General features: G+C 45.7%; 1 protein-coding gene across 1 annotated transcript in view; it reads right to left on the reverse strand.

Moving 5' to 3' along the window:
• Positions 1 to 5,469: 5,469 nt before the first annotated feature.
• Positions 5,470 to 22,512, reverse strand: part of LOC119453342 (glutamate receptor ionotropic, NMDA 2B-like) — a 235,642-nt gene continuing 218,599 nt past the window's right edge. Inside the window, 9 exon segments of the mRNA XM_049667812.1 lie at positions 5,470 to 11,443; positions 12,839 to 13,002; positions 13,234 to 13,486; positions 14,406 to 14,455; positions 14,457 to 14,741; positions 16,397 to 16,617; positions 17,339 to 17,464; positions 19,320 to 19,503; positions 20,141 to 20,288. Coding sequence (XP_049523769.1) covers positions 11,311 to 11,443; positions 12,839 to 13,002; positions 13,234 to 13,486; positions 14,406 to 14,455; positions 14,457 to 14,741; positions 16,397 to 16,617; positions 17,339 to 17,464; positions 19,320 to 19,503; positions 20,141 to 20,288 — 1,564 coding nt within the window. The 3' untranslated portion in view covers positions 5,470 to 11,310.

Raw genomic sequence — 22,512 nt, forward strand, 5'->3', positions numbered from 1 at the left:
CGCAACTCACCAAACGCACCGCACTGAACAAGGGCGTGATGACTGCTGACGTGTTCTTATCGATCGTCTCATTTCTGGACATTTGGAGCCCACGCTGCGCATGTTCGTGCACGCGAGATTCGATCACGCGAGATTCGCCCACAAGCTGTGCAACTGAGGTGGCGGGTTTCGTTTTACATGACGTCATCCTCCATCATGGCGCACCCCGGCAGCTTCTCACTGATCGCGGCCGCACCTTCTTGACCCGAGTTGTTGAAGACCTACTTCCCTCCTCTTCTGCCGAGCACAAGCTTTCCACCGACCACCCCCCGCAAACAGACTCACAGAGCGGCTCAATCGCATGTTGACAGAAATGCTGTCTATATACGTTTCTGACGACCACAGTGATTGGGACAGCACGTTGCCCTTCGTGACCTTCGCCTACAATTCGTCTTGTCACGAGACCGCTAGCTTTTCACCATTTCACCTTCTATTCGGCCGCCACCCTACTCTGCCCTTTGACACATTGCTTCCTTCGTCGACGCTACACTGCCACTGAATATGTCCAAGACGTCTTCGCCCGGGTTCACACGGCGCGCCAGATTGCCAGCTCCTGGCTCACTGAGTCTTGAGCCGCTATATAATAGCGGAGATCTTAAGTGATACAAAAAACTGTTCTCTGTAAGTGAGCCTGAATATTTTGAAATAAAGATGGAATGCCCTGCAGTGTGCAGTTCCGGTATATAATGACAGGCGAGGGTGCCAATAAAGATGTCGGTTTATGAAACATCAATTCGTCAACACTTAGTTCACCACTCTTCGCAAAATTATTCAAACTTCTGCAATATCGCTCTCTCTCTCTCTCTCTTGTCTTGATTCAAATAAAATAAGATAGCGCGAGTGTTACCTAATCTTCAGATGAAAAGATTGGGAGAGAGCTCAATGAAATGCAGCGCGCGTTGTTGCCACCCAACTTACTCGAGAACGAAAGAAAAAGACCAACTTTTCCCCCTCAAGCGTCCCGGCTTCATCCCCTCTTTCTAGCCGATTAACAGCGTCACATAGCGAATGCAGTGACATCAGGCGAGCATCAACAGACATCCTTTCCTTTCGTCGAATGCTCGCGAGGCGCACTCTGCATTGATTACCGGCCTGCCTCTGGTCAACTTCGCGCGGTCATTCCTTCACCGCAAATGTGACCCCCATACGCGAATCTTCCATCGTGGTTATTGATTGTGCGGAATGCTAAGGCTGCGTTTCGACGAGTGCTATTAGCAAGATTGCGCAAAGGTCTCGGGAAGTCATTCTTCCGCAATTTCGCGGCCGTCGATGTTCCATACTCTATACGGCGGCGCGGCTATACACTCGCCAATTTCAGCCTTCAACTGAAATACGACGCTTTCATAGCTTTTTATCACTGGTGCTCTTCTTCGTAATCAGCAGCGCATTATCGCCGGGAAATCGTCGTTACGTACGCAGGAAACACGGGCCGGCTTGCAAACAGGGCTGTTGAGAAGTTTGGCCTGCGTGACGCGTCAGCTAGCCCAGCAGCGACGAAAGACCATACATTCTTTATGAATGTTCCGCGCACTCAATGAGCGTGCCAGATTCTTTGAAATCAGTGCCAGCAGGCGTCACGTGTTACGGGTCGTAATGCTTGTTTTAAATGTAATGCAAATGCACCGAGTACCACAAATGAAACGGGCTGCGCTCATGGCTCTTTTCACACAACCAAATGTTGCGTCAGCGAAACACATGGCATCGCCAAGTAAAATTTAACGCGTTGTTACAAATGAATACATCAGGGAACATGCGTAAACATACCCTTCAAGTTTCATGTTTCTCTCGCTCTTCTCGTTCGTGATTACATCTTACTGTGTCACCGAAGTTGCACAGCACTTGCCCGCGAAATTACCAGGCAGAAGTATGCCATAGCCAAAACATTTTGTGTCCTTGTCGAGCGAATTTTCATTAAGAAATGCCATCACCCTTTGAAACACACCTACCTTCACTTTTCGCTATTCCTAAACGTGCAATGTCCAAACAAGTTGCGAGTCCAAGTTAGAAGGCGTCATAGTGATACACTGTCATAGCATGACAATAAGAACGTCTACCGGAAAGTTCAGCGGTTAAAAAAGCAAGAGCGTTTTCTTTTTTCTTTTTTTTTCATACCAGTTATCCCAATCTGTAGTTCTGTATACGAAGAAGTGCTTGCGCGACGTAACTACCATACATGACACAGGAAGCAAGGTAATCCTTTCTAACCCGAAGCATGCCTACAGTTGCTGAGATAAATACGTCGTAGTACAACATGGTCACACGTCAACGAAAGTTGCGCGTATTCTTTTACTTACCACAGACGTGACACAGTATCCGGAGGCTTTTTCCGTCAAGGTTGCTGCTGTGCGTTCGGGGCACACATGCACCACATACGTCTCGAAGTCACACACGCCGTCGTACGCTTGACCGCAGCCCGCCACGAACCCACCAGCACAGCACGTAACAACACTACAGTTGCCCTTGCACGTTGGAAAAGACCAGAACCAGCAGTTTCACTTTAGCCACACCTTTCCATGACCATACCATCCAACATAGGTCGTTCAGCGTGATGCCCTCTTCAAACGATAGCCGGAATCACGATCCAGCAAACGATCTTCAGACCGCACCACTAGAATCCGCTACGACAGGCTTGCCGGGGTCGTTGGAGAGATAAGGCGCACAACTACCGCCACGTTTCTTTAGCGGCATATATTAACACCAATCAGCCCCATGTAAATCCACAACTGACGCCGTCCGGATATGGCGATGCAGGCCGCGTAGACTACCATCGCCGCAATTGCGAACCAAGCTACATCGCAGAGGGAGGCTATACGCAAAGAGATGGCAGCACGTGTCTTTTAGCAGTGAGTTGTGCGAACGTTGGCAATCCTTACTTGTTCAACTGTACTCTCATGCATATGTATACTGATAGGTACCATGCAGAGAGATGGCCCTTGAAGAATGAAATTATTTCGCTATTCTTTAAAAATACATGATTTGCCAAAAAAATTTATTGCAACCATTTACCAGAAATACAAATTTACAAAGTAAAGCCTTCTGAACATCGGGTCGTGCCAGGGAAGACGGCTCGGTTGGCTTGCCAGTTTGAAATAAAAAAACGCCTATGCAGATCGAACGCACGAGTTGGAATCTATGCGAAGCGAAGCTTAAGTAAAGCGGCTAATGGAAGTGCTTTATGGATAACAGAGATGCGCACAATTTGGTGACCATAGGTGTACGCATGGTAAGGTATGGACAAATATCAAGCATCATTTAGGGATTCTGTACCTCTTGAGTAAAAGTGTGGCGTACATATTCCTGGAGGATTGGCAGAGAAGACGCCCTGCCCTAGTGGTACAAACAAAATGGCTAAGTCAGAGAAAGTAAAGTAAATGAACTGATTTCCGAGATTCGGTTCGGTTTGTTCCTTGTACATACTGAAACACTTTAATACTGTATATTAACGCATTTCTTACCCGATATTTTTGTATATGTATTCTCATGTGTATTTTACCTACTGTTTAAGTTACCTTTGATTGTAGTCTCCCCCCTTACACAATGCCTCTAGGGGCCTGTAAGGTATTCTTAAATAAAAAAATAAATATAATTAACCATTCAAATAACAGATCGGTGCGAGCCGACATTAAGTATACATTCAAGTTTTGTGCAGGTCTCACAAGTTGTGGATCATGCCCATTCTAGAAGAGTGTCAAAAAACTCAGTGGCAAATACTGAGTGATCAATTCCACGAAAGTACAGTAAATCAAAGAATCCGTTAAATATAATTCGCCATTCAATTAACAGATTGGCGTGCTTTATAGTTGCCCGGGAGCCGACAATAGATGTGCAGTTTTTTTTTTTTTTTGTATCTCGGAAGTTACCTTTTTTTTCTTAGGCAGAAGAGAGCTGGACATAGGGGGTCCGCATACAAGGTTGACATAAGCCACTTCATGGGTACTTTCATATAACCTTTGTATATATATCCACAAGTATATTTGACAACACCGCAGCCCCAATTAGGAGAGTCTGGGACGGTTTGCAAAGAAAGGTTTACTTTAGAAAAAATTCAGAAGGAAAGTTGCGCGATGCGCACTTGTCTCTCGGGGGCTCTACGGTAAAGAATGCGTGCGCTCTTTATGCACTCACTACTGCAAAGACCAATGTCTAGGCAGAGCGCCTCACTTCAGAGAAAGGCGGGCAAGTTGGTTCCCTGAGCCTAGTGCAGACGTGAAAACATCCAAAGGTTTACGCAAAATTGGCGAAATTGTGAGACGCCATTCGCCTTCGAGCGAGTATATAAACTTCAAAAAATAAAGATATCGAACCTGCCGCGGTTCGAAATTGTGCTTCCGAGACCCTTAGCGCCGTCTAGCGGAGGACGCTGAAACGATGTATTAGCCTCTGAGCATGCGCTGCCCGGGGGGACAGGGGCTTCGCCACTTGTGATCACAGCCATCGTCCTTACGCAGCCTCCTCCGTTGTGATGACTCTGACCGCCGACACAGGGAGCTGGGATAGACGCCACACGGCAGAAACTGTTCTTTCATCAGCGCGCGTCCTCGCACGACAACGCAAACACTAATGATAGCTTTAAAAAGCCGCGCGTCATTGGGCAGAATCAGCAAAAATGTGGAGCTGCGCAATGAACATCGCTATGGCCATCAGGAGTCCGCCTAAGAGCGCATGGTCAGAAGCAATTACGGCGTTCCAGCATCATCCACTAGATGGCATCAAGGGCCTCGGAAGCGATGTGCTCCCGCCTTCTAAACAGCCGTGACGGAGGCTGCAATGGGCAAGTAAAAGCGAAGCAGCAGTATCAGAAACATAGAAAACTTACCATTTGTCTCGTAGGTTCTGTTGACGTCGCGGCAGCTGCCGCGCATCTAACGTTTCTACTATCAAGATACAATTTATGTTCACTTCACGTTCGCGTTGTTCTCGAAGCACCATGCGCAACTGCACTCCCAAACAGGCCTGTCCATGACGTGTACAAAATATTATGCACATCCCTTCGAAACGAATTGAACAATGCTCGCAGGAGCCTTCCTGTCACTACTGGCCTCCAGGTAGTGCCAGCTGCTCGCAAATCCTCACGTTGCAATCATAATATAATGTTATTCTTCTATCTTTAATATCTATTTCAGCGACACCTACAAGGAGTCATTCAGTAAGCAGATCGTTAGGAAACGTATTCAGCTGAGATTACGTCAACCGGGTAAGGAGCAAGCCTGTCACAGGAATTATTTTGAGTATCCTTCTCCTGTCATTTCTACAACCACAAACTCTGTTGCTGGCTCCCAGCATCAATAAAAGTTGCAGAAATATTCATGGGGCACAAGCATAGATAGCACTGTTGTTTAATATGGTTGAAAATATACCGTAAGTGCGTCGTTTCAGAAACATCATGTACTCCGAAACAGTTATAAAAAAAGAATGTTCTCCGTGGTTCCTTTAGGTTTTTTTCTCTTTTTATTTTTCCTCCGAACATCACATCACACATGGGCAGTATGCAGCTCTAGACACGAACAGGCTGTGAGCAGTCGCATCTAAGCGTGGCCGCCAATATTAACGCCAATGGCGCCATCTATAGGCTAAAAGCCACAAACGTCAACAAATGTCATATATTTTTTTAATATTTTGTATCACACTTTGGTGTGTTGTTGTCCTCTGCGTGTAGAGCATAATATATATTTAGTGACGTTTATACACGTATATATATGTAAACGTAAGACACATGACCTTATGTACATAATAGATTTATCTCGTGTCGTAATGGCAATGTATACATAATTCTTTTGAGCTTATATGTCTTTTCATCTCCTTTCACATGCTGTGCTAATTGTTCGACGGCACCAGGCAGTAGCTAACTTCTCTCCCTAAACTATAATTACATAGTTATTTACTAATTTATCGCAAAGTGGCACTTGCTGCATTGCTGATTTGGACTGATACCTAGTTAACACGCCGGCCTTTTATAGTGTCACGGAAACATGTTCTTCACTGACAAAGCTTCTCACATTGCGTTCTTCAAATCTCAAACGACATTTTTTTGTGCATAACTTAGTACAAACTATGTTCTGCTCTTCTGATCATTTGTTTTAGTACAGGAAGTGCCCGACCGGTGACTTGGTTGTCAGCTTCTAGCTATAGTTGAACCGACTGAAGAAGGCTAAACTGTATTGCAGCGTCCAGCGTACACAAGAACAACCAGTCGAAGTTTATTAATTTCCTATTTTCAAAATTGGCCGTAACTATCTTAGCCTTACGTAGACGTGGCCGTCTCTCCTAATACACGCACAAGAAGTGGCGGTTTACATTGTAGTCGCTCACAAACAATGAACACAGAAATTTTGTTCCAATACAATGTAACTTTACAGAGGCGCTCTTATATTAAACTTATTAATCAACATGGCGTCCATGCTAGCGCTACTGAATCCATACAGAGTCCATATATATTTCGCAATCTTTCGACCTATAATAGTAGTCAAAACACGTGTATTTATGTTATGGTGTAGAGACACATTCAAACGCACAACATATTACAATAGCACAAACATTTTTTGTGGCTGCGCTATAGTGTAGAAGTCCTAAAAGAACGTAAGGAGGCGAATGCTTTTGGAGCGCAACTGTATCTGAACTTTAATTTATAAAATTGAGCATGCGAATGACAATTTCTGATATCTAGGCCCCTCGCCAAGAAAGTAGTCTATAGATAATTGGTCCATGAGAGGTTTTCCTCAGAAGTATTCTTCTGTGCTTTATTACTCCGTCATGACAATTGCAAATAAATTAAGGTTCGTGTGATCGGAAATGCAATAAAATATCTTAAGACGTGTCTTCGGATATCGTTTCTTGAGGAAATATAACTTTTCTTTGCTCACGGATCTAATCCAGAAAGAACAACCTAATACGTTTTACTGCAGCGTAACTGTGCACTTTGTCCACATTTTCCAAGCAACCACACCAAGCTTTAGCGATCCATAAGGCGCGCTTCGTTATATGGCGAGAACTTTGATATTTGACAATCGTTTCACTAGAGATAATAGGTAGCTTTTTGTAAAAACAAGAATCATCTACTACGTGACGTATAATAAGCTCTTGCGATTCACACTACGCTGCTTACACGCGCACTTTGAGCAGTCACGACACCAGCCTACACTCATGATTTCTTCACACAATTTTCTACCCTACAAACGGGTGGAAGGTGTCTCTCCTCTCCAGCTCCATCCTCCCTTCAAGGGTCTTCTAAACTACAACTGCCTCCTGACCACCCTCGAAATTGTCTGTGCTCTAGTCAGCTGCGCTTACAGAAGTCTGTAATACAACTAATATTTTGCTGTCATCAGCTCAACAACAAAGTTATCAACATCCATATACTGCACGGTGACTTCAGTTACAGTCAACGCTGATCACTTCTCCCGTGCATGAACCAGTGCGTTGTTCTTCACGTCGCAAAACTAGGCGTCTCTCTCTTCTTAACCTTACGCTACCCCTTGTAATATCACTGGCTCTTTAGCAGGTATGACAGCTAAGCATGAAAAGATCACTTACGGCTTTGAGTGATTTTTGAATTCTTCGAAGATTTTAATAGCTTGTAATTTTCGGCTCCTGCGATACAGTCTGAAGCGAGTGGGGTGTCTTGGGCAAACGCCGGCTGTCAGGGAATATCCTGTTCAACAACTGTACGCCGCCGAACTTCAACACACATCACGCGGTAGCGTACGAAAAAGTTCTGCTTCAATATTTCATGCGGTATTATGCGCGAATTTGTAGACATTCGACACAAATACTTGCGGTTTTGTGACGTTTGGCGTGAGGTCGCACTACTTCTGTGTTGTAAGTACCCGGGTTATGGCGCGCGTTGAACGTACATTTTAGTATTCAAGAAAAAAAGTGGATATGCGTGCGATGCCTCCATTTTGCAGAATGAATTCCATTAGTACCGCAAACAGAAATATTTTACTAAGCAATATCTCCTTTACCAGGCACCGTTTTATTAAGCCGTTCTTTTCTCTCAGCTATGTTACAGATGATGCTTAAGTCAATTTTTACTGGACCACTGCTTACTTGCGTGGAAAAAAAATCGTTTTGGAAGATGTGATGTTTTACCTTACGGAGCGTACGCCAGTCACTAAAGCCTGCAATTAAAATATGAATATTTCTACTGTTTATATTGTCTTGAGCACCAAAATATTAAGCATGCCACAGCGATCACAGTATTAAATATAGTGGCGTGGCTAACAGATTCTTATTCGGAATTACGTCTCAGCCCAAACTATGCCGACTATGTAACAAACTACAGAAGCCGCCCGACATAATTTCTGGCCTGAAATTCCTCTCTCTTCTGCAAAACGTTGTTCAGCATAGAAATAACTTGGCGGTTCTGACGTTTGTTCAAAAAACAACGTTCATTTTGCTGATTGAGATGTTATTTCATTCGGTAAAAACACGTGTGATGAAAGACGTGGCGACTGTCGGATAAATAAAAGTAAAGCAGCGTTGCTTCAATTGATGCTACAGCCTGGTTTCACAAGTCTAATTCCATAGTTAACGTCGACTAAATACGGTGCATTTACAACATAAAATGTGTTTCTCCGTTGGATAAAACTGCTGCTGCCAAAAAGTTTCGATCTCGGCGAATTTCACCGGAGTCCCCAATATTCGCTGAACTTCTATAAGTGCCTGATGCCAGAAAGTTATTTTTAAGTTGTAGAGCCAAGTTCTTATTTGCCAAAAACCACGATCTCGTTGTGAGGTACGCCGTAGCGGAGAACTCCGTACTAATTTTGACCATTCGGAACTCTTTAACGTGCACACAGTGCACGGTACACAAGCGTTCTCGCGTTCCGGCCTCATCGAAACGTGGTCACGGGATCGAACACGCCACCTCGGGCTCTGTAGCGTAACGCCATAACCACTAAGCTACAGCGGCAGGTTCTGATGGCCTGAAGTACGGCGTTCGGCAATACTTCCGATCGTCTCGATAGTGCGTTCAAAGACAATACATTTCTTTGAATATGAGTGCGCGTCAACAAAGTATGAAATAAAAGTACATGGGCTTTGCCTTTCCGTAACTCCCTGTTTTCTCGCTGTCTTGATCCGTGTACTGAGAAAAACAGATTATGCTTAAACGTCAATGAAGCCTCCGGGCCCGTGCTCCACTTGTGCCCTATGTCTACAGATACCAACGGTTGAAAACTCTTATGTTAACCAATCAAAGTTTGAATTGTAATGTTACAGTAGCATTTTGGAACTATTGCCTTTCTTTCCATGGAGGCACGCCACTTTATCATTCAATATTTTTCTGGCTTATGTAAGACGCTTGCCAATTACTTCACTAAATGAATAAAGAGAGGTCCCGATCTGCCACTAATTATTCTAAATTTTTGTTGCTTTTGCTTTCTCTCAACAAACAGCGTATTTCATTGCGCATATGATGCGGCATATTTTCTGTAACCTTTTAGACGCATTGATGAAGCAAACTTTTCGCACAAATTTAACGCGAAGAAGCAGTATTTTCAACTCTTCTTACTTGTGCCATCGTCATTTTGCATTTTCTCTTCTTTTCAGCGTTGCTGTCAGCCCCGTATATATCCTTCGAGTATCTCACCGTGTACTTTGAAGGCATCGTCATTGGCACGATCCAGAGAAACATAGCCGGCGCGGTAAGAATGGCACTAAGATGTTGATGGCACATAGGCGCAAGCCCGCCAGGACGTGCGAGCCGGCGAACTAAACCTTCACACAGACCAACAGGTTGCAGGCTTGTTCACCACTTTCTCCGCTCCGCTGCCTTCACCGATATCATTGGCCACTGCAATACTGCGAATCACATGTGAGCGGGCTATCCGCTCGACGTGCTCATTGCACGAGTGACCAGAAACAAAGCACGGGGCAACGTGACACAGTTCTGACGATTGCGCCAGTAAGAAAAAAAGCTTTAGCTCGGGAACATCTACGAAACACAGAAAGGAGAAATCGTTTTCCTCAGCAACTACTGCACCAATACTTATGATGATTGTTGCGTTTAAAAGGCAAAGTTAGAATCTAGTGACGGTAACAAGCATATCTTTTTATTTAGGCCGACATTTGCTTTTCAGAACATTTCAGTATTCGAAAATTCGAAAAGAAATAAAAAGCTCCAGTGCGACAAGTTTATAACTCCGTATCTCGGCTATAAAGTACGGCACCACAATTCTCTGCATTGCACATTAATATGCTAAAGAGGACACAATTGATTTAATATACGCTACTCTGAAATATACCGTTAATTCGTGAGTAGGCCTTTTGCAAAATCTTCGTAAACAACCCAACAATCTCACAAAATCTGTACAATAAAATATTAAGTTTGTCGGCTTTAATTTACAGAACTTCGATTCAAGTTGTTGGTGTACAGTTACAAATCTGTGAACTTTGTGCCTAAATGCTTTTTAACTTTACATTTTACGGAAATTTTTGTAAGACATAATACGCCCTAAATCAAAGGTATGCCTCATAGAGTCACTAGAATATATATTTCTAAAATGCAACAAAATTCAACCAAATCAGTCCAGTGGTTGTCTCATGAAAGCATTTCTGATTTTTACCTGTATTTGAATAGCGACATCGAAGTTGGTCCCGAGCTAAAGCTTCACCTTAAGAACAAATTTACATAAACCGAGCATCTTCTCAGTGTTTGCCACATTATAAAGCTGTGGGCCTCGATTTGTTCTTCCCATGCATGTCTACCTTGATCACACGTGTCGGGTTCGATGAACTCAAACATAGCAGTCAGTCGGGCGTTAAAACATTTATCCTGATTTCTACTGAGCGTGACTGCACGTACCCTTCATTTTTTTTTTCTCCACAAAACAGACATCAGCGTAATCACAACAACAAAGTGCCCAATCACGTGATAAACATTCGGCGGTCAAACGAAGGCAGTGCAATATTCTCTGGTACACCTTTTTTCCTGTGGTCTCTTACCATTCCTTTACATGGGTCCAACCGCATAGCGGATCAAGGCCGGTCATACATCCCGCAGGCTCGCTATACCGTTCGCGGCACGCAGACCTGTACGGGACCGCTGGTGGCGCTGCCGGTTTTCGTCGCCAGGCGGCAGCGACGATGGCGGTGGTGATCGCCCCCAGAGGTCGCCAGCTACCACGCCGCCGCCCGCGTGATGCACCGACACGTGTGCGTCTGCGCGTGTTGTGCTTCCGCGCTAGTTTGTCTGTCTCTATGCAAATATAGATGGTTGTTGGCAAGCGGCGCTTTTTTTTTTTGTCACGTGTGCGTGTCCGTTGTGCGGCATCATAACACGGTCTCCTTCTCGGTGATCTCTCGCTGGATGAGCGCCACGGGCCCACCCCTGGAATCCGACGGTGTCACCCGGTTGTTGGTCCCCTCCCGAGACCGCAGGAGCTCCTGCACTGTCGACGGTGGCCTGCATCGACGCGAAGCACGGGCACCTCGATTCGCTTACTGGGGTCAAAGAAAGTATGTTGAATTGATAGTAGCTCCATAATACAAAGCGATCAACTAAACTGATGCAATTTGTATGCGTTCAAATAATTCAATATGATGTCAGTATGATTCTCATAGAAATTAGACGGAATCTATGTGGAATTCGCCTAGATTCCGCAAGAATTGTGCGGGATGCATACGGAAAATATATGAAATTATTGGAATGACATACGAACGCTTCAGCAGGGAAATAACAACGACACAGAGAGGATCCACGAAAACCGACAATACCAGCGCTGACTAACAACTGATGGTTTACTCGGGAAACACTCATTATATGCGCTCAAGCTTGTGTTTAACGCAAGCGACAAGTCATCTTCGAGCATATCTTCCAGCACAGGCATCACCTGTGTGTGCTATTTCACTGTCTAGTAGTGTTAAAGAAAGCTTGGTTGGGCACAACTTTAGCAGGCAGTGTCATTTGCCCCTCAAAGGCTGATGCACACGAGCCTCCACCAATGCGCACGCACTCTACACTGACATCATGAGCCGGACAGCCGGTAACCCTGCCGACGTAGAACATGGCAGCCCGCGCTTCGAAGTCGCGTCAGCGGGACTATTTCTTTAGTCGCGGAGGCAATCGGCTGCCGCGCTTCGGTCATATGGGCGGGGCCTCTCCTGTTTTCTTAAGTTGTATTCGACTATACATATCTATCGCATATTCTGCTTTATAAGATACGCATCTGTAATCTCTCGGGACAAAGTGTATTTGTGTCTAAGTAAAATGTCGTTGTTTTGTTTTACGCAATGTCAGGAGAAAGACTGCGTTTTTTTACTCAAAATGTCTCTAGCACGACTCATGGCAGAGAGAATTGCGCTCCTTCTCAAGTACAAATGATAAAAGCGGCCCCACAAATATATAATCACGGTGTTATCCGTGAAGCGAACTCAGCTTATACACAGCGAATTTCAAGCTCGACAATCTACCCATTTTGCTGTCGCCGTGACACTGCGCTTCCTTTCATCCCATGTTCAATCTAATAACCAAGTACGCATTCTTTCTTATCTGTCATTTGTCTGTAACTTAGTCAACCATTCACTATGTCATACGCGCGACATACACAGTCAAAATCTGCACCTCCAGATTACAGCACTACGGACTCCAATCAACTTTGGATCCTCGTGATGGATTACATTGAGCATATGGGTATAGGCCCGCCAACGGACCCGCCGAATATTTGAATAAGAAATTTTCTGTTAGCCCCGAAGTAAAAGCTGCCACTTCACCTCCGAAATTTCTGCGCCATCGCTGAGCGATGCCACAATACGCTGATCGTGTATAGCCATGAATATACATGAAGTGAGCATAACTTACCTGTGTATTCCGAGCTGTGCCTCCAGCTGGCTGACGCGCATGCGCGCGAGGTCGAGCTCGTGGCGGACCTTCCACAATTGAGTGTCGCACACGGGGTCTCTGCAGCGGTGTCGCTTTCGAGCCTCGTACACGGCATCGCGGAAGCTCAGCGACTTGCCCATGCTCTGCATTTAGAAAGAAATAAACTAAATCAGGAGGGCTGCAGTGCGATACGTGAAACGTCTTGTGCCTGCTGCTGGGGGCGTTTGGGTGCTATTGCACTAAATAACTATTCTTCCTTGTGCTAAAGTAAAGCCGCTGTCATCGATCAGTCAAGATCCGAGAGAAAGGGAAAGGAGTAAGGCTGCTTCTGGAAGCATCGGTATTGCTGTTCCTTAATTGGCAGGTGAACTCACCAGAGAGATGAGGGCCAGCCATCGGCCCGAAGGCCCCCGGCTTCCCGAGGCCACCCGGGCGCGGAGGTACCGGAAGTATAGGTGCTCCAGGAGTAGCAGCAGCAAGGTGAGCAACACTCCACATCCCAGTAGGAGAAATGCACTCATGAACTGGTTCACGTCCAGAGGGTTGCTCGCGTTGCGCTTTGCCTTGTCCGGCTTGCAGGCACCCTGTAGCCAGAAGCGCTGGAGACGCTCCAGGTCTCCGCGTTCCCTGGGACGTTAAGAGGAAATGAGAACCTCGTAGTTGACCGATGAGACGAAGCTGTTCTGTGAGTGCTTCCGGCAAGACTATACTGACCTGAGACTAGAAGGCAGGGAGTGAAAGACACCATTAATAAGGCATGCACCTCCTGAGAGTTCCCGCGCACCAAGGCTCAACATTTTATTATCACATAGTGTCCCTGTACATCGTGCCACGTGTACTGAGTGCTCAGTCTCTCCCTATTTTTCTCTTTCAATTTCCACTATCCCTTACCCCTAGTGCAGGGTAGCAAACCGGATGCCCTTCTGGTTGACCTCCCTGCCTTTCCTCTCCTTGCTCTCTCTCTCTCTCTCTTAGGGAGCCGGACAGCTGAGCCGATGTGCTGGTACATAATCAATGCGTTGATTGATAGATAGATTGATTGATTGATTGAATGATTGATTTGAATTAGTGTAACGTGCCAAAGGAACACACTGGTTATGGGCGACACCTTAGTGAGGGCCTATGGATGAATGTTGATCACCATGGGTTTCAAACAAGCCGAGAAAGCGTGGTACACGAATGATTTCGCATTCCGTCCTAATTTGAAGTATGGTCACCGCTGTCGCAGCATATCGTTATAGTTTCAGAGCTACAAGGGCGGTTAGCAGTATTATAAGGAATGCCTGGCAACAGCAAGGGTGAGGGGGGGGGGGATAGCCTTCAAGGCCTTGAAGCGAATGTCCACGTGTGCGATGTGCATTTATTTTTCCCTTCTTGCGTTCAAGGCATGACATTTCTGTCAAGCAAGCTAGCCATTATTATTTACCGGATGAACCCGTTTAGATTCCTACAGACTATGCTTTCTGGATACCAAGAGAAAAAAAAAGCTTTCTTTATAAAACGGCTGATTCAAATGTAGCGAGGCCTCAGCAAACCGACGGCTCACCGGTATTCGATCATCTGTCGGTTGAACATCTGCAGGTACTTGGACTTTTTTCGGGAGCGCGAATCCGTATCCCGTCATGGCGTACCACGAGCCCACGGTGAGCAGGCGGCACTCGTCGTCCTGACCGACCAGGTAGTCCAGCACTGTGGCGTCGTACACAAAGGCGTCCAGCTCTCCGCGCTTGACGGCGCGAATGCCTTCGAGTACCGTGGACCGGTTGAATTGCCGCATGTACGAGTACATCTTGGGCTTGTTCTGCTTAAGCACAGCCTCCGTGTTTCCGTGCGGGATGGTCCCGAAACGGAACGGGGGCTCCACCTGCTGAGGGTTTTGCAGCTGCGCAGAGACAACAAGCACAACAAGGGCATGCGTTGAACCACAAGAACAGGGGCATACACGAGGGGGGGGGGGGGAGGGGGGGGGGGGGGGGGGGCTTGGCAGCTCAAACTGAACAGCGGTTCTCCTCAAGGCAGCTGGAGACGCACGTCTCACACATTTGGAAATGAAGTGGGCTAAGCACCCGCGCGGGACCTTCAGGTTAATGCCGCCCTGAAGAGCGCTGTCAGAAGAGAAGTGCAATAGAGTTTTAGAAATAGTGTACCCAATGGCCTTTGTGTATCCAAAGCCGCAGGCTCTGCATTCGTTCTTTTGTGCTCAGTTTGCGTTCTTTTGTACGTCCGGCGGTTTTCGTCGCATTACTTTGGAAGCGCAAAATCTAAAGCTCCATGATACCTTCGAAGAACTGCTTTGCGCGCAACAACACTCAATAAGTGGAATGTGCTAAGAACTAGTCAAGTCTTATCGACCATATCATTTTTGGCTAATATTGTGTGCGCGGAACTGCTTTCGTTTTCGTTTGTTCTTTTTTTATTGTGGTGATGTTTGCAGCATGATACGGTGTTACTTGTTTGGGATATGTGCTATAATATTTTCTGGCTGAAAGAATTTTTTTTGCGCGTTCCCATCTGATAAAGCTGTATGTGAATTTCACCGTCAATATATAATATAAAATAAGAAAACAGCGCTTATAAAGAAGCTGCAGAGCTTCACGACGCGAAAATGCCGCTATATAGCCGCGACATACTCTGCAACAAAAGAAAATAAATTTTTACAAAGTGCACTGTAGTTATTATCCTTGGACCGCAAGATTAACAGAAATGACCAACTTCACTAATGTTATCTCTCAAAGATAACCGCTCTAAAACGTCTATTACCAGCGAAGACAATAGCTGTAGGCGTAGGCTCATGCTACTGTATTTACATCACGTCAATATTAACGAACGAGCAGCTGTCTAAGCCAACGAAAGATCAACGTTGTCATACAAGGTACCATCAATGACACAAGCATTTTACTGCCACATGAAAAAGCCTGCAGCGGTTAGTGCCTTGGCAGCATTCAGGAGAAAGACTGCGTTTTTTTACTCAAAATATCTCTAGCACGACTCATGGCAGAGAGAATTGCGCTCCTTCTCAAGTACAAATGATAAAAGCGGCCCCACAAAATCTATAATCACGGTGTTATCCGTGAAGCGAACTCAGCTTATACACGCGAATTTCAAGCTAGACAATCTACCCATTTTGCTGTCGCCATGACACTGCGCTTCCTTTCATCCCATGTTCAATTTAATAACCAAGTACGCATTCTTTCTTATCTGTCATTTGTGTGTAACTTATCTGTCATTTGTGTGTAACCACAGAGGAACTTCTATTTGATATACGAGTACATGCTACGTGCGCTAGCCAAGATGCGATCACGTAAACGTAATAAACACTGCTGCTTAAGTATTGCAGAGAGTGTAAACGAAATGAAGTCATGAAATCTTCTGCCTCTTCATCATGAAATATAATCTCACTGGGCTTCAATAAGCGTATTTCTTTTTTCTGTTGATCCACGCTTTACCATGCTCCACGTTACGTTTACCACATAAGGGTCATTCTAAAGTTACCTTTAATTAGATTAGGGCAATCATGCCAAAAGCGAAGTGGCGTACCCGGTGGTCCTCGATGCCGACGAGGTTGTAGTACTCCTCTCGGGTAATCATGAATGCGGCCAGGTTGGCCGTGTAGATGGCCAGGAAGACGACGGCGAACATGGCCCACACGTTGGACATGAAGCGGGCTGTGTAGCCGCGCGGGCAGTCCACGTTCACCGCCGCTCCGAACAGGATGGCCCACACCAGCCAGTAGGTGCGGAACAGCGAGAACCGATGCTCTGCGCAAGAAGCGCCACACACGGATCACAGCGAGACCTGGTATGAGAATGATAATTCAAGAGATTCCACCTAGTTGGCAACACTTACTCCATAAACCCTACAAAAGACTATGGGAGTTGTGTAAATGCTGAACAACACAGGTGTTGCTCGGGCTTGTTGTTCGAGCCAAACCTTCGATTGTGCTTATTGAGGACGCTTGTTGACAGCTGAACAATAAATTGCTCGTATATGTCACGAATGTATTGCAGTTTGCGTTTTATTCTCTGGATGAGCAATACATCATGCCAGATGAATCTCATATCCAATAAATTCATATAAAACATATGGGATCCTATTAAATAATCGTGTGTTACCGCACTTCATGCGGAATTTTTTCAGATGAGACTTTTGTGGAATATGAGTTTTTCACTGGTGTAGGATGGCGGGATGACGAAAATCGTAATTTTTGCGTTTACCTCTTTGGGATAAGTATTTTGGTGAAAGTAAATAAAAATTTTGGTTGGAAATGACTAGTGCGTGTGATTTTTCTTTCGTTCCTTATCGGTATTAGGATGCTGCTCACCCTATAATGCCTCCTTACAACTGTACACGAGATGTTACACCTTGTGAATAAATTAATGCTTTATCACCATTACACGAGCCCGTCCGGCTTTAAGACTCATAATTATTATATCTTAGTAAAAAGGTTTCAGTTTCTTTTTGTGTGTGTGTGTCCTTTACCTCTGGGAGGAGTGATCCGCATGTCGTAGCCGGAGGGGCTCATCCACTCGAAGACAAAGATGGAAAATGCGGCCACTTGGATGCTCACCAGCAGGATGAGCAGCCACGACACAGTGTCGAAAGGTTCTGCAAAACCACGAGAAAAAAGTCACGACGACGTTAGCTGAACGCGCACTAAAATGAGCACGATATAGCAGTATGACGCCGTTTATGTGTCAGGTAAACCACTTGACCCACTATCGTTCCAGTTCGACTCTATGTATGCATGCTCTATGTATTCCAAAACTCTTAAAGCCTCTACTGTAAGCGCTCATCATTGTTTCCTTCTTTTATAGGTAAAAAAAAGCTCACATCATAACTGCCAAGATTTGGCACATACAAAGAGCAGCGTAAGTCTATCACTGTGGTCTATAAATCTGTCAAAATAAGCTGGTTAAGTTATTCCATTCTTCCGGACGGAGGAGGATGGGGCGACAACAAACCCACCCCACGTGCATTGAAAGATGGTTCAACTGCTGACCGGCGATAAGGTCCACGCCTGATCGACCGCGCACCGTAGGCATGAGGTGGGAGGTGACGTAAAAACAAACAATCAGCAGTTTAAGTGAATAAAATTACGTGACAGTATATCTTAAGAGTATACACCCAAACGCAATCATTTTGATTAGGGCTTGGGGGCAACAGGCGACATAGAAGCACTCACGTGATGCGCAGCACAAGGCCTACCACGGGGATGGAAGGGAGGGGGGGGGGAGGAGATATGATGGAACAGACATAACAAAAAAATACGCAATCAAATTCGAAATATATGTGACAATAAACAGGACAACCACTACAATAACATAACATATGAATGTGAACACACGATGTTTAATTACATGAAAGATTGAACGCGATTTAAAGGCAAAGTTCCCTGGAAAGTTCTGAGAGCAGGTTGCAACACGAGCCTTTTCGGTGGCGTGCTCTTCGAGATCCCAATCTGAAGAAGAGTCGGGATGCTGGCACCTAGCTTCCCAAGATCATGACGGACTCGCATCGTCTGTCGGTCTGCCACTCAAGACTCCGGCCTGGGGTTTCTGCCTGCCGACCACAACTCCAGCTATCTCTCGGTGTACCACCACACTGCTCGGTCCTCCAAATCGCTCAGCCTGCTCCTGCTCGCCGAGGCTATCCCTCCAATCTATCCCTCGTCGCGCGCCGGCTACTCAAGCGACGAACAGGGCAGGTATTCTGTAAGTGTCCACCTTTCCATTTCGTCTGCAGCTGAAGTGCTTATTGGCTGTTGTGCCTGCCTGCTACTGACACGCACCCCAGCTCAGCCAATCACAACTTCAACCGCAGATGAAGTGGACATGTCCACTAGGAGGATGCAAAAAGCCTCCTTAGGTCAGGAAAGTTAAGAAAGAATGGGAGAGCTTATCACGACGCTGGCGCGTAAGCAGCGCAGCTGCTGCGGCGGCAATGGCGGCCATGCTTAATGGGACACGCGACCACACACTTTGTCACACAATCACGTAAAAGCATACCATGATATTTGAACGCAGGAGGTTTGCCCGGAAACCTGAAGCGTGTTTAGGTTATCCCTTCGATAGAGGTAACAAAAGTTTGACGTGCTATCACTGAACTGACCTAAAGGCTAAGGGGCCTAGATAGAGACCGTACATGTTTGCTTGACAACCATAGTGCCTGCTGGCATGCCACGTCGGTAGAAATTGTAGTCTGACTGAAGTCATAGCATGTACTCTCCCTACATTCTGTGCAAATATTTGGTTTATTTTTTTTTCAAATTCTGTCCAAATATCTATTCTTAGATTTTTAAATTCCCATTCAGATTCTGTCGCCAGAACATCTTCCTCTGTGGCATCAATACGAGTTCAGTGACATACTCCGCAAAGCGACATTCTAATGAAGCGCTCATCCCTTAGAAGGCACTGCCCCAGATTCTCTATGGCTCCCCGAGACAAAGAATAAAGGTCATCACCGAGAAAGGCCTTAGGTGAGATGATGCCAGTCCGCTTGGCTACCACGATGGCGATTCCAGTCTCAAGGAAGGGCACCGTGAAGTCCACCGCCATTTGGCGGTCAGAGTTGATCTTGATTGAAGTGACCACAATGTCAGCCTTGCCCTCAAGGAGCTCGGCGATCAATCCATTCCATGTACCGTTCTGTCAAGGAGCAGAGAATAGAATACTCATTGAGAAGGATTTACTCATAATTATTAGTTGGTTGATTAGCTCCTGTTCTGTAGCGCAAGGGTGACTTCTACTAAAGAAATAGAATGAGAGAGCGAGAGAGGGAAGCAAACAAAGGGAAGGCTGGGAGGTCAACCAGACGAGCGTCCGGTTTGCTACCCTACGCTGGAGCAAAGAAAGAGAGGGAATAGAAAGCGGAAACGAGGAAGAGTCAAACTGCTCCAAATAATCTCCATGATTATAAACTACGAGGACACACATTAGCATAGGACGCACAGGAAGGTGCGCAGCTCACCGTTCAAAGACGATGCCCCTGGTTTCGATCTCTCATCGGAATCTCGAATTTATAAACAGCGAACGTGCTACACTGAGCCAATTTCAAGTCATATGAATAGCAACTTCAGAATATCAAGCCTTGTGCATAGGTAACTCATCGTCGGAATCATTTACGTCATGCAAGGCTGCTGAGAAGACCGTGATGTCAGCTCAAAAATTTGCGATACTCAGTTACTCACTACGTAACAGTTTCATCATGCAAGCTAAGCGTCGATCCTGAACGCATGCAATGCCTTTTGCTGCCCCTAATTGAACGACCGGAAATAAAACTCACGTCCTTGACACCCCAGGTGCCGTCTTCCACCCGGTGAATGTCGTAGGTAAATCCCAAGTCCTGGGCGAACTTTTGCAGGAGGTCTATGCAGAATCCGAGGCAGCATTTGTAGAATGTGGAGTTTTTGCGAGCAGCAGTATCGTTGATCCTGGGTTACGGCAAGTGCAGTAACCGTATGGCGAGAGAGAGAGAGAACAATGTTCAATGATATCTGGAGACTTTAGCCTAGCCACAACCCTGGCTTGCTGCTGCAAGGGATTAAAGATAGAGAGTGAGATAAAAAAATGCAAAGCACTCTCGCACGAACATGTGCACTAACACAATTTCACTAACACAGACGTTATTTACAGATACTCAGTGAGGCGTGTATTCCGCATTAATGCTATAATAATTTTAGTGAGGCTAAGTTGAAAGTATGGATTGCTCAGAAAGGATACCTGCCAATTCTGCTACATCAAAGTTTATATACCAAATTGAAATGCGTGGCCTATGTTACAAAAAAAAAAGATCCTAGAGGCGGTGCACGAGTGATGAAGTGCAGTTAGCCCAAGGTATTCAGAAAAATCGGGAAGCCTACCTATTGCTATGAAATTTTTATTACAGCGCTCAAATGTTAGGAACTAGTATTGAGTTATCACGTAACAACTCAAACCCTAACCGTAACAACACACACACACATACACACGCACGCACGCTCACACACGCACGCACGCGCACATACACACACACACACACACACAGAGAGAAAGAGAGACGACACACAATCACATACACTGTTAATTCTTACAGAGGAAATGATTTCGTGAAAACGCGAATCCTGCTTTATAAAAGTGGTAGGGATAAGCACGTCACTAAAATGGAACATCCAGTCCTGTTGCAAGTCACTTTCATCATAAATACTTCTTGAGTCTGCAGCCGTTTGAATGAAATGCAACCTTTAAAGAACAAATGGCTCGGCGCAGCGGTTTGTTATTCGCACTTTCCACAAAGTCTGTATTCCCATGAAAGAAAAAAAATGTAAGAGAGAAACGCAAGAGAGAAAGCGAGAGAAATCAATGGAAAGGCCGGGAGGTTAACTAGGTTGCACCTGGTTTGCTGGCTTATACATTAGTGAATGGTGATTCGGGAAGAGAAAAGGTTATGCTGAAACCATTGACAGCGATTTTCAATTTAAGCGAACAACCCAATGCTTCAAGAAAGTTTTTCAATTTTTTTTAGGGAAATGGTTCGCTTCACGGCGTGTATTGGTTGTAGTGAGGATACTTAGCCTGTCGTTTGCTGTTTAATTGCGCAATTCAATAAAGGTGAGAGGTTTTAACCAGTCCATCCATAGTGGTAGTATAAGTGGACAACAAGTGCGTCTAAAACAGCTCTAATAGTGGGCGTTCAGCAGCAAATGCGCTCTGCAACGCAGTTGTGCGAGCGCACGCTCCCTTTGCGTAGACGCCTTTGTATCGTCGGGGAAACTATAACCTCCGACCATTGACCTCCGACCATTGACCTCTGACCACCAACCACCGACTACAAATCGGGGGAAATTGTCAAATAAAACTATCCACTCGAAAAACGAGCAGGCTGAAATTAAAATTAGGGTTAGAAGCGACGCGCACGCAGACATAACAGCGTGCACCATGCGAAGGCGGTCTCCGAGCGCCGTAGTGTTCAAAGAGTGCAGCAAGCCTCTGGTGGTTTTCTACGCGGGCGAGGGTCGAGTCCATGGCCCCATCTATCTATCATTCAGTGAACGCTCTGTCGTACAGTCGGTTTTGAAGCAGCAAGCAATGTCTGTCCTTCATCGTCGTAAGAAGGGCAGTAGATGGGGACACGTACTGCGGTTTCGTTACTATCACAAAAGTTGCACGACGCATGAACGCTAGTGCTGTCTGACAAATGATGGACTCTTTAGCAACGCCGCGTAGGTGGTATTTAAAGATGAGCAGGAACAAAAAGAAATTTCAGAGCACTTCCACTACTGTGAAGATGAAATCCAGCAAAGCTGCGTCTATAGTGGGTGCTGCTATAGTTAATATAGCTGTAGTGAATTTATATATTATCATTATTCACTATATTGAACGTCTTCTGCATGTTCGTCAAAGAGCTAGGACACCGGCGGCTTGTTTTCGCCCGGCGCGATGGCCAAGTAGTGCGTTGGCTGCACCAAGCCCGCCCCATCGTCATAGACTAGCGCATGAGCCACAGCGTTCTTAGCTGCGGCACACAGCACGACATCGTCACGATCCTGACGTCAGGATTGTGAACATGTGGTTAAACGAGCGTCCGTTCCGTACCGAGTCCGAAAGGCAACTGCTGATAACAGCGCTAGCACAATCTCTACGTCACGAGACAAAGGAGCACAACGATTGGTGGGACGT

Source organism: Dermacentor silvarum, chromosome 5 (assembly GCF_013339745.2).
Source record: "Dermacentor silvarum isolate Dsil-2018 chromosome 5, BIME_Dsil_1.4, whole genome shotgun sequence".
In the NCBI taxonomy this organism is placed as follows: Eukaryota; Metazoa; Arthropoda; class Arachnida; order Ixodida; family Ixodidae; genus Dermacentor; species Dermacentor silvarum.